Genomic DNA, 15,573 nt, shown 5'->3' with positions numbered 1-15,573 from the left:
GAAATTTGGCAAGATGATTATATTTCTATAAGAAAGCAATAAGCTCCTTTATTATCAAAGGCACAGTTTAAGTAGGATACTTCTCCCTCACAACACAGTTTCTCTCTTCATCTGAACCCAGAACAAAGTTGCGATGCTTTGTTTATGACATTGCATCCAATTAGCAAGAAAACTCTTGCTCCAAAGAAAGCAGTTGTCTCATAAGAACATGTCAGCAGCAACAGGCAAGGAGAAAACAGCAGCAGAAATTATAGAAGATATGTGAGAAATAAATACGTTTACATTGAACATATACTACATATACTCTTGCTACCATGTAACCTACAGACCTATACAGCATGGTCAACTTGCAATGTTTGCTTCTTGACGGAATAAAGATTTAAAAAGAAGTGGCTGAATATTTTAAGACTGAATGTTGTTTCAGTGTTAATAGTTGCATCCACAAAAAGAAGACAACAATGTGTACTAAACCACTCAAAGATTTTTCACGTACAACATTTGGAATTAAAGGCCTCAAGGGTTTTCTGCATCACATAACTTTATATACACACCTTTATATATTGCTTAAGTCTGTTGCAGAATGGGGTATGGATATTATTTTTTTTCTTTTGTCAAGTTTTTCTAAAGTTTCTTTTTTAAGCTAAGCTGCTGCTAAGCATCAGGCTAGTCAGGGTAACAGGTGGATCCAGTGAGGCTACTCCTGTATTAGCAATTGTTATTAACGTCCTCTGTGATGTTTGCACAGTGCTGATGGTCAAGAAAATCTAGGAGGAATTCCCCGCAGGTGTAATGCAACTGTAAATTTTATGGGCTAAGTCAAGTAATGCAAGAGTATAGCAAACAATATAAACAATATTTTTTTGCTTGATGAGTAACTGTTTCACTTCCCTGACAAGATCAGATTCTAGAAATCTGGTGTCTAGAAACCTACATGCAGTATGTAGATTTCTGTCAGATGTATCTTTCTGGTTTTATTAGTTAAATCTAAATGTTATTTTGTTTTCATTTACACATTCATAAAGGTATCCCTACATAATTACATCTGAATCACTGATATATAGGACCGCCACAATTAAATCATTTAGGAATCAGGTATGGTTTCACTACACTAATGCAGCATTCCTCCTGTATGTAAACTCAGAATTTATTGACGGCTGCTTCCAGCACCCAGGCTAGCTCAGCCAGCAAGAGCCGGGAGCATCTCCACAAGCCACTGCATCCATCATTTTAGAAGTATTTGAAAAAATAAAATTATACAGAAATTACAAGCATTTCACTGTCCCAAAACTCAAGCTCTTCTATTACATGCCTAACCCACCAAGATTACTTTTTTTTACATTTTTCACACAGCTGGCCTCCTGTGTTTGAAGAAGCGGTGCGTCGAAGCAGGGCAGACAGCCTGTCTCTGTTTCATACAGAATCTAAATTTTCCCTTTTCATCTTCATTTCTGTAATTGATAGTCATACTTGTTTTATAAACAAAGATAAGTGTTCGCTGCGTATAGAGAAATCAAAGTCTTGCTTCCAAAAATAGTTACTTTCCACAAACTGATGAGAGACGCAACATTTGGAACACCAATCATTTAACATTTCTCATTCTTTTTATATTATCACATGGGAATCTTGGCTTTGCCAGTTACTTTCTTCCCTGAAATATGTAACAGAATTAACAAATTTCAGTCAGAAATATCACCGTTAGAGAAGAATCTTTTTTCTTTTTATTGCAGGATTATTTTTTTGTTCTACTTTTTTTTTTTGTCCCTGAAGAAGTGTACAAAATCTGTTGCTTTACACCTTTAGTCTTAGATCTGGTCATGGTACCAGTATTTTGCAGATTCCTGATTCTGGTGATTTATCCTAAAGTAATAAATCCACTATCTCTTACTTCAGGGATGAACAAACTGGCATCTGACCTGCTGAGGCAACAGAGCACTGTTTTCCCAAGCAGGTCAATGGTAAGTTCAGGTCTGCTTGATTCTTTGAATACCTGTTATACTTCGAACTGGTCCTGACAGTGTTGATTTGTCAGTATTATGTTTGTGATCCATCATTATGACATGCCTCAGGTCTTCATAACAAGCCTTATGCTTTAATGTTTTATGTTGCTGGTGGCAAATATTCTGCTTTACAACATGAGCCACTGCTACATCTTTCTTTTCTCCCACATTTGAAAAGTATTTATCAAAAGAATACTCATGAGTAGAAGGAATGTTTTTTAGTTTAGCACAAATATGAGTCTTTTTTATATTCATGCTGTAATACCAAGGAGATATTTACAATGTGTGTTTAAACGATATTTTTCTTGACTGTACTCATTCCCATCTTAGCAGAGACTCATCACTTTTTCTGTTGTGCTGATAACCTCCACTGTGAGGTGAAATGGTTGTGTACAAACTCTTTTGTTTGGAATAGGACCTCCTGATATTTTTGAAGCTGTTACCAGGATGGGAGCCAGGGTCCTGATATAGTGCCCTCCTGAGCCATGTGATGGGCAGCGGCTCAGACAGCTGAACACCCAGTCGCGTACCGACACAAACTGCAAGTAAGCTAAACCATGTGGGGGCTGCACGAAGTCATCCTACAGCTCGAACAAAGCTTGTCCAGCTGCACAGCTCTGATTTGGAACATAACTACCAAGACCTGCATGGAAAAGAATGCACTCATTCCCGATTAACTGTACCCAACTTAGAACTATTCCTTCCGCAGACATTGTAGGATCTGTGCTTAAAGAATTCTATGGAATTTGTAATATATTCTATGGTTCTAATTGCACATAATGAAGCCTGTTGAGGCAAACTTCCCCACTTGGCTTTCACTACCCCTCCTTAATTACTTTGCTTTCTGCTCTTTTTCTTTTTTTTTTCCTTTTTCTAATAGCATCTGCAAGAACAACACTACTTTGAGTCTTGTTTCACTTCCTGGAAAGCTGTGACTGGATGTCAAAAATGACACCATCCAAGCCTGGAATTTGAATTTCACCTTCTTTTCTCCCAGGGAGTCAGGAAAAAACAGTGGTTCCTAACAGGTCAACACATAAGAGAATAATTACCTATAATTACACAGTGATTCATGGAAAGAAGAGATAAGCACTCCAGGAAAGTTAATGGTATCATGTTGTAAAGTGGCAGGAGATGCTGCAAAAATCAGCATGCCATCCCAACAGTGGCTAGTGAATAAGGAGTGCAATTATCATTATAATCTCATGTGACATGACGATACTCTAAGTCCTGAATTCATGCTGTTTATCAACCTTATGTTCAAAGTTGGATCATTTGCATTGCTCTTTCCTCAGCTGACTTGCTATGCTTGAAAGTTACATACAAGACATAGATGTTGTAATAAACGCTGTGAATAATAAATATGAATGGCATCCATGGGGAAGTACAGTCTTTAGAGGAGGTAACTTTAAAGAAACATTTAGAAATTAAGTAAAAAAAATGGTATTACCGCCATCTGCAAATCCCGTTGCAGTGATGATGGGCACAGCGACCATAATCATACCACAGCTACTCCAGACATACTTCATCAGGAACTGCTCTATCATGATGTACCATAAACGTTTGGACAAAATGAGATTCATTTGATCTGCCAAAGCCTTGTAGCTTTTCTGCAGTTGTTTCATTTCTACCTAGAGTTAAAAAAATAAAACATTTATACAGTGCAACAAAGATGCACGTCATACAAGATACCTTCACATACAGGCATGAAATACTTGGGTACCCAGAGCTGTGACTTCCGAGTCACATCTGCTGTGTGGCACTTCATTTTCACAGTGCTGCAGTCTCACAGCAAAAGCCCACAGCTTTATGGAAGTCAGTGGACCTGGTTCTTATTTACACCGCTCTCTCAATAGCACATTGGCAGGTTTTCAGCTTTTTTAAGATCTCTGATATATACAAGAACAACATACAAGACAGTCACAACAGCTGATTCTAACAACCAAAACAAGATTGATTGCACATCCTTCTAATGAAGCTGCAGCTGTAGTGTTTCACAGCAACTGAAACTCCTTATATCGGAAAGCATTTGGGGATCAATTATCTCCAATGACTTAAAGTTGCAGAGCCGATCCCTCAAATGCAATGCTGCCTGGTTTTGCAAGCAGTCCGGAGGAAGAGAGAACTATCCCAAGAGGTCTAACAAGTCAAAGACAAGTCAATATGATATAATGCATTCAGTTCAAGCCAGTATATTTGGGAATTGAAAAAATGTTTAATTTAGCTGCACTTAAAACATTACTATAGGCAGCTTTTGAGAACGATTGCTTCTACCAAAATAAACCATTTGCATTATATAATCATTGCTTGGACAGAAAGAGTAATACTTCAGGCTGGTTTCCAGCTTTCATTTTCACCTTACATGAAACAACTTTTGTTTTTCCAAATCGTGTTTGAAAGGTGTTGCAGCCAAAATTCACTCCTAATAAAAATATTAAGAGTTCCTTAATAAGGTGGCTTTAAAACAAGCCATTAGTTTATGTAACTGTGACTGCTGAAGTACTGTACTTAAGCTATTTTAAGGCTCTGATGACTACATCTTTGCTTAGCTATGTAAAAGAGTGTCAAAGGTTGTAGTGCTCTCTGTGCTATCACAGAGTCTTCCCTGAGACTTTCTGGTGTGCCCTGGCTGCTATTTCTGCAGCATTACATCTGGCAGTTCATAAACATGGGTGGAAAAAAAAAAAAAGCCTGGAAGAGTTAGGTGGAATGGACTGGGTGGGGTGAAAACAGAGATTAGCTTTCTAGAAAAGCATAGGATCCAGCTGCAAAACAGGAACCCTCTTAGAGCACAAGGGAACTACGGTCCACTCCCCCCAGACACTGCCTGTGAGACTGCATTTTCCTAGGAAACGGGAAGTGCTAGCTGTAAACAGGTTTAAATGTCAGAGCGGCCCAAAGTGCTCGGGGAGGGCAGCAGGGGAAGCGTGGGTCGGCTCCGGCATTGCAAAGGCAATCCCAACAGCCCTTGGATTTCTCTCTTCCTTACCTTGTGCCCTCGGTAAAAGGCGATCTCTTCCACGTTGGCAATGATGCGAGAATGCATGAAGCGCAGATAGCCCTTCTTGTGTGCCTCCTCAGCCACCAGCTTGCCAAACTTGGGAGAGCAGGCTTTGAGCACGCGGGCCGTAGCGTAGACGACGAGCCCAGCCAGGAGCGTGGGCCCAATGGGGTTAGCCCCCCGGGACCGCGCTGTGCGGATGAGGGTGTAGGAGGTGAGCACAACATCCAGGATGGGCTTGGTGAGGTTGGAGTAGAGATGTGCCACGGATTGTGAGAACATCATGATGTCCTCGGTGAGGGACTGGTCAGGGTTGGCCAGCCGCCCGTCCATGCTGATCACTCTGTAGTAAGTCTGGTTGGCAAAGTAGGTCTCATAGGCGTGATCCACCAGGCGCGTGCGGAAGGCGAGGGCCAGCTTGCACTCCAGGTACCGTATGGTGCTGTTCACAAAAGTGGCCGGGATTGCAATCATCAGCCATTTGATTAATTTGAAGACAAAGCTCCTGGGCTTTTTTTCCACGATGCTTTTCACAATCTTCCCATCGAGGGCGGCCACATAGATGGAGAGGAAGGTCCGGGAAACCAGAGCGACCGAGTGGAGGCAGAGCAAGCCCAGCTCGGCGCTCACCAGCTTTGGAAAGAACAGCTTGCGAAGTTCCAGCAGCTGCTTGAAAAATTCTGCGTTGACGGCCGGGGAGGCTCTGCCCCGGCTGCCGGCGCCCTGCGGCGCCTGCCGGCCCCCTTCAGCCCGGCCGGCATCCTGCGAGCCGCCTCTGCAGCCCCGCTTCATGCGCCTGCGGACGACGGGGTAGAGGATTTTGAGCCCGTACGCCGCGGCCAGCAGGCACGCAGCCCTCTTCGCAGCGCTCGCCCTGCTCCATTGCACCCGCCGGGCCGCCGCATGCAGCATGTGGGTCATCCTGCCCGGCCGGGGGCACCGCTTCGCGCCGGTCCTAGCGGCGGCGGCGGCGGCTCATGCCCGGCGGGAAGGTCGGCCCCGCCGGGTCTTCATCGGGCCGCCGGGGGTGGCCCCGGCTCGCCGCCGGCCGCCCTGCGGTGACAGATGCCGAACGAGCGCTGCCTCCCAGGGGTGATGGTTGCCTTCAAAGCCCGGCGCGTTGCACAACGCAGCCCGGCGCCGCGCAGCCCGCCCCTCCGACCACCATTGGCTGCGCGGCGCGGGGTGGCACCGGCAGCGGTCCGGCTCCCGCCCGGCTCCCCCGGCCCCGGCAGAGCGGGTCCCCCCGGCGCTCGGCCCCGGGTTGACAGCGGGTCCCCGGCAGCTCGGCCCCGGTTGATCCTCCGCAGCTCGGGCCGGCTGCGCGGCGGGTCCCCGCAGCTCGGCCCGGTAGCTCGCCTCAGGCTGCGGCCGGCCCTTTCCTTCCGCCTGCCCTGCGGAGCAGGCACCGCCTCCGGCCACGGCCCCGCCAGCGGGGCGGGGGGGAGAACGACGGACGGACGAACGGACGGCGACGGCGACGGCGGGGTACCGCGTCACCCCCAGCGCCCGCCCGAGCCCTCCCCCGCGGCGGGGGGCGGTAACGGCATGGCGGGGGGGGGGGGAGGGGGGCACGGGGACGCGCCCGGTGCGGGGCGAGCAGCGGGCGAGGGCGGCGAGCGGTGGGAGCCGGTGGCTGCGGGGCAGCCTGGGCTCGGAAATCTGGCCGGGCGGCGGCGGAGGGGAGGACACGGGCGGACGGCAGCACGGCGTCTCCGGGACAGCGCTTTCAAAATAGGCGTAATTTATTTCCTGTCCTCTGGTCAAAAGGAAACCGGTATTGTGCTGGTGCAGCGTTATTAGACAAAAACAAGCCCGACCGATTCGCACGGTGCCTGCAGCAAAACCAGGCCAGATTTGCACAAAGGAATTGACAGCAAAGGCAGCTGCCCTGCTGCTTTCTTCTTCTCGCTCCCCCATTTCTCATTCCTAACTTCTTCACTTGTTTGGGAAAGGTATTGTATTTGAAATCACAGGGGACGTGAGAGTACTTAAAAAATAATTTTCACGCTTTGAAAATGAAGTAATAAGGTAACTGCATCAGTTGGTATATGATAAAGCACTAGTTGAGGATGTGTGTGTAAAAGCAGATTTGAATAATTGTGTTATTACGCATTTAGAAGAGAGCTGAGGAGCCCAGCCTTGCCCTAGAAATGGAGAGCGAGGCCACCCATCTTGCCAAAACTCGGCATACACAGAGTTAAATCAAGTCACATTGCTGTTATAAACAGCCCCCTTTGGACAGAGTGCAAGGATGATGTTGAGCTAGGAACACGAGCTTCAGGATGAAGAAATAATGCTTTTGATTTGAGAGAGAGAGCACTTTGCTTTTAAAAATCAGGCACCACTTACCAAAACATCCACGTGCCTTCCAAAAAGCCCAGTGAGCCAAGACCAGCAAGGCAACAACGAGTAAGATCTATTTCTCACTGAGATTCCACTAATTGTGTCCACAGTCGGTTGGGCAGTAGAGGAGATGTGGGGTAATCTTGGAGCTTAGGAGACTTTCTGCCAGTGAGGACAGGCTAAAGGTCTGGATAGAGGGCCTTCTATGATTTGTTTTTGGTTTTAGTTTTGGTTTTGTTTTTGTTTAATACACAACTCAAAGCTAGGGAAATGTTAAAATCTGACCTAGAGCAGTACAGCTGATTTTTACTTAGTAGGTAGGCCTGGTTTCACTGCAAATTATTTTGTCGGTAAAATAGAAAGGTTTTTCAGCCCACACAGACGCTGACAAGATACACTGACTGAGAAATTGCTTTGCTTGGGGTTTGTTATTTTTTAATCATGATCTCCAGTTGGATACTGCCCATTCTGGCTTGTGTGTATCACAGAATACTTTTAGATTTAGCCAAACCACAGTTATTTGCAATATTCCATTACTTTAGCATTTTCTTACCAAGGCGAAAGTTCACGGCTCTCTTTCAGTTCCGCGTATCTGCTGACCTTTCACTTCACAAGATCCTGGAGGACTGAAGCTTTTGGTGACTTGGCGGTGAGTGCAGATGTACCCCTGCCCCCTGCAGTCAGATCTGTGGGAACATTAAAGTAAAGCAAATCTCACCATGCAGTGTTTTAGTCAATAAAAGTAATGTATTTTCTTCCTTTGAAGGTATGGCGAAAAGCCTAAACTGTTGTTTTAAATACACCCTTTTTTCTGTTCTTGCTGCCTCGAGAGTTTTGCTCTGCCATAGTCCTGCTCTGTAATCCATGCACAAACCCCTCTTTGTGGAACATGGCCTTAGGTGGTAGATTTTTTTTGTTTGGTGGTGAAGGGAGTAATTTTACTACATTCAGTCATAATAAAATTTCTCAATATTAGTGGAAAAATAATTACCAAAGCTGCAGTAATATTGGTGCAGTGTTCAGTGCTCTGTTGTCTCCACAATTTCTATTGGCTTTATTTTAATAAACTTTTGCAGATGAGTGCAGTCAAATAAGTACAAGTAACTGAGGCTGCAGGGTTGGGGGGATGTTGATATTAGAACCAGAATATTTTGGGGTTTATCCTCTCTTGAGGAGAACCAGATACGTTTCTTTTTTAGTGCCAAATGATTGTTTTTAAGTCATATGGTTGGTTTTCATCAAACTCATTAAAATGACTTCTGTGCATTTTCTGAATTGAGGAGCCAGTAACTGAGGAGGAAGAATAAGAGGAGCTTATCCTATTTTTATAATATTTGATATTCTGTAGTAATTTTTAACTATTGTAAGTCAATATTCCAGCAGAACGAAATGCCATAATTCTGCTCCCAACTACAAAAATAAAATTATTATCCAAACAGTGCTTCTCTGATGACTGAAGTAACAGAATCACTGTCTATTGAAATGGTTTGTGCTTGGATACAACCACAAAGCAGAAATAGAAACAATGAACATCAGGCTGACTTAACTCCATGAATGTTTGAGCATGTAGGAACCTGAGTGTAATCATGGCAACACTGACACCTCTTTTTTCTCTTCTATTATATGCCCACTGGCTCCCGCTCCAGCGCTTTGTCCTTGTGCAACTTTGTGACTGCGATGGAGATAGCGGAATTGGAACATGCAGGTTATGTGAGTGAGATCAGTCAGCTTTCACTCAACAATCATTTTTAAAACCTTTTGATGTAAAGTTTGAAAAAATAAAATGTGCACGTTTCGAAGCAAAAGACTACTTACCTGGTGTCTTACATGCTCCTAACACAGAGTCCAAAGGCTGCGATAGCAATCTTTGCAGAAAAATTTCCTCACTGCTTGCAGAGTTATCCACTGTGCCATAAAGACATACAAAATAAAAAATAAAGTGACTGAAAAATAAATTACGCCTTTTGTATCACTGCTATTTGGGATATTTAACATTTAAATACATGCATATCATGCATAAAATACGTAACTGTATGCAGATGCAGTATATGTGAAATATGTAAAATACGAACCCACACGGTGCCCATTGTTTTCAGTTACATACTAATACTGAACTGTAAGTAATTTCTGAAATATGATGTACTGTAGTATGGTAAGATAGGAATTTTGAGCTGTCTGTTTACAAACTGGTGTGGGAATAGTAGGCCTCGATTTGAGACAAATTCAATAGAGGATGATCATACAAGCCCTTATTCAAGTAAATACCTTACTCTGAAGTATTTCCAAAGTTTCTATTGACTTTAATGTAATCACTTACATAAGTACAGAAATACACCCACAGAATTAGTTTGCAACATCAAGGCAAACCAATGACAAATTAGACCTTTTCATCAGAAAAGGGTGATAAGGTATCTGACCTTTGATTTCAAATTCACGGCAACAGAAATTGTCTGCTGCTTCTGCCTAGTTTAGAGAAGCCGTAGACCTCAGTAGAATATCCAGACACTGTAATTCATTTAGGATCTGGAGATCTAAGGCAAGCAAGAAGCTTCGGTTTTAAGGTGACAGGTGTGGAAGCTTGACGAAGAAGTGTCAGTGTGGTGAGACTGGCCTGATCCTACCAAGCAGTTGGTTCCAGCTGTTTTGGTCCTAATGAGGCTGTATGGTATCCAGCCTAGGCAGAGATATGTTACAGCAAGAGGGTAGAGAGGAGAGGGGAAATGGGAAGGTCCTGCTCCGTTGTGTGGCTCCTGAGCGTAGGCACCACAGAGATGGTGTAAATGGGGGACATTCCTGCACCGGTACTCCTCTTTCTCTTATTCTGTCTTCTGTATATTTAGATCCTGCATGTCTTGTAGGTTATGATAATTTATCTGTAAAGGATTTCAGTAGTCTGAGTGATGGTACAATCAATAGGAGACTGATCACAAACAGTTCTGACTTCTGAGAACATCGTGATTCTAGACAGAATATAGCTCTAGAAAGAAGTGAAAACAAGTTGTTTTCCCTTTACAGAGAGAGAGGGAGAGGGAAAAGGACAAGGATAGAGAACGTCAGTGTCAGCTGCTCCAACCACAGTGAACTGCTGACTAATGATCTCAGGCAAAGAATTACACTTTTATATTTAGGCTTTAATACTTAAAAGCTTTCATATCTGTATTTTTTAAAACTTGTTTCTCTTGTCAAATTTATTTCTTATTCCATACAGATAACTCAGCTGAACCCAGCAATTCCAGAAAAATACAACTGTGGGAAGCATGTGTCTATTTTATGCCTTCAGAAGTCTCAAATATGTTACTTATATTTTTCAGGTTTTGCTTTAAATCTGTAAAGGTTTCTATTCTCAGATCATCTGAAGAAAATGCTAACATCATTACCTTATTAATCCTTTGTTCAACTGCATTTTAAACACTTAAACAAGCTACATGCCAATTGCAATAGTACAGGTCTAAGTGGTAAAATCAAGTAGCTGGTATCCATTAGCAATGGTTATATTGGCACTGCCTGCAGCAGAGCCAGTGCTCTACTCGGCAAAATGCAGGCAGGAATAAATCTGCAAAAATAGTCTATCCTGCTCATGCACCCAAACACTAGATCTGCTTCTATCCTTTTGTCATGCCGCAAGAATTTATTTGAGGGGTTACAGCTGGTAAGTATGACAACAAAAAGATCATCTGCTGCAATGTATTCATTAACTCTTATTTGGAAGACTTCTAAATATTAAGAATAAGCAAACTAGTTCAGGCCAGTTCCCCACCTAGCACAGTATTCTGTCTCTAACAATAGCTCTAAGCAGGTACCCAAGGAAGAAAAAGAATTGGAATTACATACAATGCTGACTCCCCTGCTGTAGCTTCATACTTTCCCAACCTGTGGCCATATTCAGCTGTAAGAATTTTATAAGACTGAGAGTTTTTTCTATGAAATATTCCACTTTTACAAGTGCTTGTCCAGTCTCTCTTGAACTCTTGTAAACTCTTACAGAAATAACAACATCCTTTGGCAAGCAGTTCTTCAGATCTGCCATCCCATACATGATGAACCACTCCTTTCTGCTTGCTTTGACGCTGGCTCCCACAAGCTCCGCTTCATGGCCACCTATGCCTGTTCTGGAAGAGGCATTCAACAACGGAGCACGCTCTCTCTCCTCCCCACACACACAACTTTCCCATACCACCCATGATTTTGTCAGCCACTATTCCATATCCACCCCTAGCCCCTGAGCGCAGGGATGCAAGAACTAAATATTGTCTCTGCTCTCTCTTGTATTTTAGCCAATGGCGGGACCTTCCCTTCTATTTCATGGCTTCTTAGTTTCCTTAAAACCTTCAGTAACAGATGTTGTCAACAGCCTCAATTAAATCCATCAAGACTACAGCAATCACTCTTTTCTACATGCTTATGAGGCAGCACTTCCATCTGCAGAAGCCGTGCTGGCTCCTCACATGCTCACCTATGTTATGGTTCCCCCTATTATTTGTGTTACTGAAGTAGACTTTCTGGATTGCCACATAAACTTTTTTTTTTTTTAAATTGTGTCACATTTGCTATCCTCTGGTTTCCAAAACCAAGGACGTTTTAAGTGGTCCTTTCGGCACTACTGCATTGTACAACTCTTCAGTGAATACCGTATTGTCTTGGTGCTGTTAGTGTTCATTCTGTCTTGGTAAATTGATTTTGACCTCATCTACTGTTATTTTCACTTTGAACAGAATCTCTGCTGAGTTCTCCAGAAAGGATTCCCACAGAAAGTCTTCCCCAGTTTCCTCATCAATGAATAATGATGCAAGAAACCTAACATCTTTTCTGTAACATCCATGTCTCCTCTGAGCGCTCATGTTGTACCTTGGTCATCAACTGGCCCTGTAGACATTCTAGTAGCCTTTTGCCCCTGGTTGATGTGTAAGATGAATGATTTAGTAGTTTGGTTCCTTTGCCTAGTTGTTTACCAAATTCTTTTTGGCCTATCTAATTGTATCTATATGTTTATCAAAGTTCGTGTCCCTTTCTGTTATCTTCTTTTGAATGCAGTATAGCTTTTTTCTATGGTTCACACTGTCTCTTTGCTTCAATCTGATATCCTTCAGCTTTCTCCTAGTCACATGTAAGTATTTAATTCTTTTAGCTCCCTCTCCTAATTTGTTTTTAACAAGCCTCACATTGTTCCCTTACTGGAGTTTAGCACAACTATAGAATTTGGTCTTTGTTGCTCTTTGGAGAAATGCTGGTTTTATAAAGTGGGGATTCCAGCGTGAGATTCTGAACCAGGCCTTGTGCATTATTCTCCATCAAGCCAAGGACTGCACTTTGTCTTGAGGGCTCATTCTGTGAAAAATAATTCCATCTAGATAATACCATCTAAGAATATAAACTCTGCTTCATATAGCAAAGTGTGAATATACTGTTGTCAGTGATACTGTCCTGGCTGGTGGTCTGATGTGTAGACCCAATCCCATGCTTTTCCCAGCTGGGCTTTGAATTTCAACCCACGTAGATTATGTGTTTCTCTCTGAAGTGCCTGGTTTGCTATGTTTGGAAACGATCTAGGCTCTTTACTATCTAGTCTTTGGTCTAATGGCATTATCCTTTTCTATTTACGCTCACTCCTAACTCCTTCAAACCTGGTGTAATGAACCCAGCTCAGCAAGGAGCGCCTGTCAGGAGAAACACCAGAAGAGATGGTCTCTCGTCACACTATTTCAAATACAGCAGGACCCAACCTGATCTTCTATTGTGTTCATGGCTAGTCATTGATTTCAATATATGCTCTAAGTGTTTAAACTGGGTTTGATTTTCACTCTCAACACATATTCTTCCAGTCTGTGTTGCACTCCTCCAATATCTTACAAACACCAAATGAATGCTACAAATCTCACGTAGCAATTTACTGTCATTTTTCTAATCTAATGCTGACTTCATACATGCGCATAAGGAAAACCACTGTGTTTTTCTTTAGAAGTTTGGCTGAAGATTAGTGTTTTGTAGTAAAATACAAAAATACTTGGACTTTTTGCAATTGCTAGAATTCTTTGAACTAATGCCTTTAGAGTAAATAAAAAAAGACCCCATAAAGGTGAATGGAGGAAGGACTTTTAGTCGAATTAATAGAAAGGGAGTTTGGTCTTTCAAGAGGAACTACTTTTTCAAGGGGAAACTTTGTTTTTAAAACAAGTTTTGTCTCCTGTTTGAAACCTTCTCAGACTCTGTCATGACTTTGCAATATCGCAGAAATCTTTCAAAAGGAACTCTTTTAGGGCTAAACCACCAACCAGGTTAGTAAAAAACACCACAAGGATAGTGTTACTTTATTTCTTCATAAGCTGGGCTTTCAAGGAAGGGAATGGGCAGAGGAGCATTGACGGGGAGAAGACCATGCAACTCTGTAAACAAAGTTTTAAGCACTGAGTTTGCCAAACAAAAGCTTTCACTTGGAACAGACTCTTTTTTTTTTTTTTTTTTCAGGCATACATTCCTAGCATTAGGTCACTATTTAGGGACTGAAATAAGCGCAGCCTGGTATTTAAAAGTACCAGAAATTCCCACCCTGAACAGAGGATTCAAAAGCATTTCAGTTACTCTGCATCTTTTGCATAGTTATCTAAAAATGTATTTATTTCCCTAATGCTAGATATCAAGATCAAACATTTTGGGCAAAAAAAGTTAAAATATATTAAATTAACACATTTTAAAAAATGGTAATATTGTAAAATATTTAAACCCAACTGTGAGAATCCTCAAGAGTTTTTTTTTTTTACTACACATTCATCTGCTCTAGTAATCCCTTCTTTTGTTATAATGAACATTAGAGGGGGACACTTGCTGGGAAGTAATATTACAATGGAAGACTAATTAAGAAACATGAGAACCATTTGCAGTTAGTTCTAAGAAATTATTTGGAAATACATCTTCTCTCTCTTTATCTCTCACTGTCTCCAGTGAGTATAAGATTTTACATAAGCAGCGTCAGTTCACTCAAGGGAAAGACTGTCCTGCTGAGGGAAAGAAGGGTAGTCAAATCTTCAGGGTACAATAGTGCTGCAGACAGCAGCACACACTTTCACTTCATGCAATTTCCATTATCTAACCTAGCTGCTTCCTGGGGTGCAGAGTAGGAGCCTAACTTAGGTGCTCTGAGTCACCTGTCAGATGACGCCTCTCTCTCTTCTTTGATTATATGAGTTCTGTGAGGACTTACTCAAAGCTGGGTGCCAAAAGTTGCATAGTCAACATTTCAACACCAGCCTTCATGGAGAAACGCAGTCTTAGGTCGGACAGATATTGCACTGCTTTGGACTGCTTTGCTTCGTCTCTTCTTTCTAGAGCTGATCTGATAATGAAGCAGCATGTCGGAGGGGAAAACTCAAGTGCTGAAGGACTACAGCTTCAACAGTTATTTTAGCAACAGTAGGAAAACTATTCTGAAGAAGATCCTGTATAATACTTTCTTAACAAGGGAACAAGAGATGTAATTATTCTGAAGAGTGGTTGTTACAAAGTTACAAAAAAGGGAAATCTTCAAGGCTTTTTTCTTCTTTAAACTTCAGTTTCTAACGCGCAGAGGAAGCCTCCTTGTTCTATACTTACTTCACTTCCCAGAGAAGCAACTAAGCTCCATGAAACCCATTCTCATGACCTTTTAAAAATTAATAATAATGTCCTGCAATTCTTTGAAAGTATGACATCACTCAGAAATGCAAATCAATTATTTCAAAGTTTTCAAATGTTGACAGTCAAAAGTGCAATATTTAGACACTGGAAATCTAGAGTGATATGCATCTCAGGTCTTATTTCATTGTGTACTTTGCCTTCATCAAAGAATGAACTAATTCTTTATTTTATGACCCTTTGAAAGGTGTTTTAGCTTTATCTACAGAAAATAATTAGAGGAGGGGAAGATTTCTTATGTTGAAAATAGTTAATTGAAGCTGCTATGTCACTTTTCCTGGGTTCTACAACCTACTGCTAACTACCAGATTCAATATATCACACATAAAGAAAAGTGCAGTCTTTTCCTTTAAATCCAGATAATGCTGTGGAAGAGTAAGAGTAAGGGCAGTACAGAAAATATCACATGTTGTAAAAACAAAAGTAAAAGAGATTGGATTATGTCATGCCTGAAACTACTTCTCAGACATAGTATTAACAAGTTAAACATTTACACTAGATGGAAGGGTAAACAAAATAAAAAGGATTATTTCAAGTAATGAAAGGAGTTAAATAATCTTTCAG

General features: G+C 42.1%; 1 protein-coding gene across 1 annotated transcript in view; it reads right to left on the bottom strand.

Moving 5' to 3' along the window:
- ABCD2 (ATP binding cassette subfamily D member 2) overlaps window positions 1-6,118 on the bottom strand; it is a 51,345-nt gene extending 45,227 nt beyond the window's left edge. Inside the window, exons 1-2 of the mRNA XM_082489878.1 lie at window positions 4,987-6,118; window positions 3,448-3,628 (exon numbers count right to left, since the gene is read on the bottom strand). Of these exons, the coding sequence (XP_082346004.1) occupies window positions 3,448-3,628; window positions 4,987-5,919 (1,114 nt within the window). The 5' untranslated portion in view covers window positions 5,920-6,118. The remainder of the gene's footprint in view (window positions 1-3,447; window positions 3,629-4,986) is intronic.
- Between the last annotated feature and the right edge of the window lie 9,455 nt (window positions 6,119-15,573).

Source organism: Vanellus vanellus (genome assembly GCF_965231255.1).
Source record: "Vanellus vanellus genome assembly, chromosome: 1".
NCBI lineage: Eukaryota > Metazoa > Chordata > Aves > Charadriiformes > Charadriidae > Vanellus > Vanellus vanellus.
Note: the sequence above shows the minus strand (reverse complement) of the source record. Positions and strands in the feature narration are given on the sequence as shown.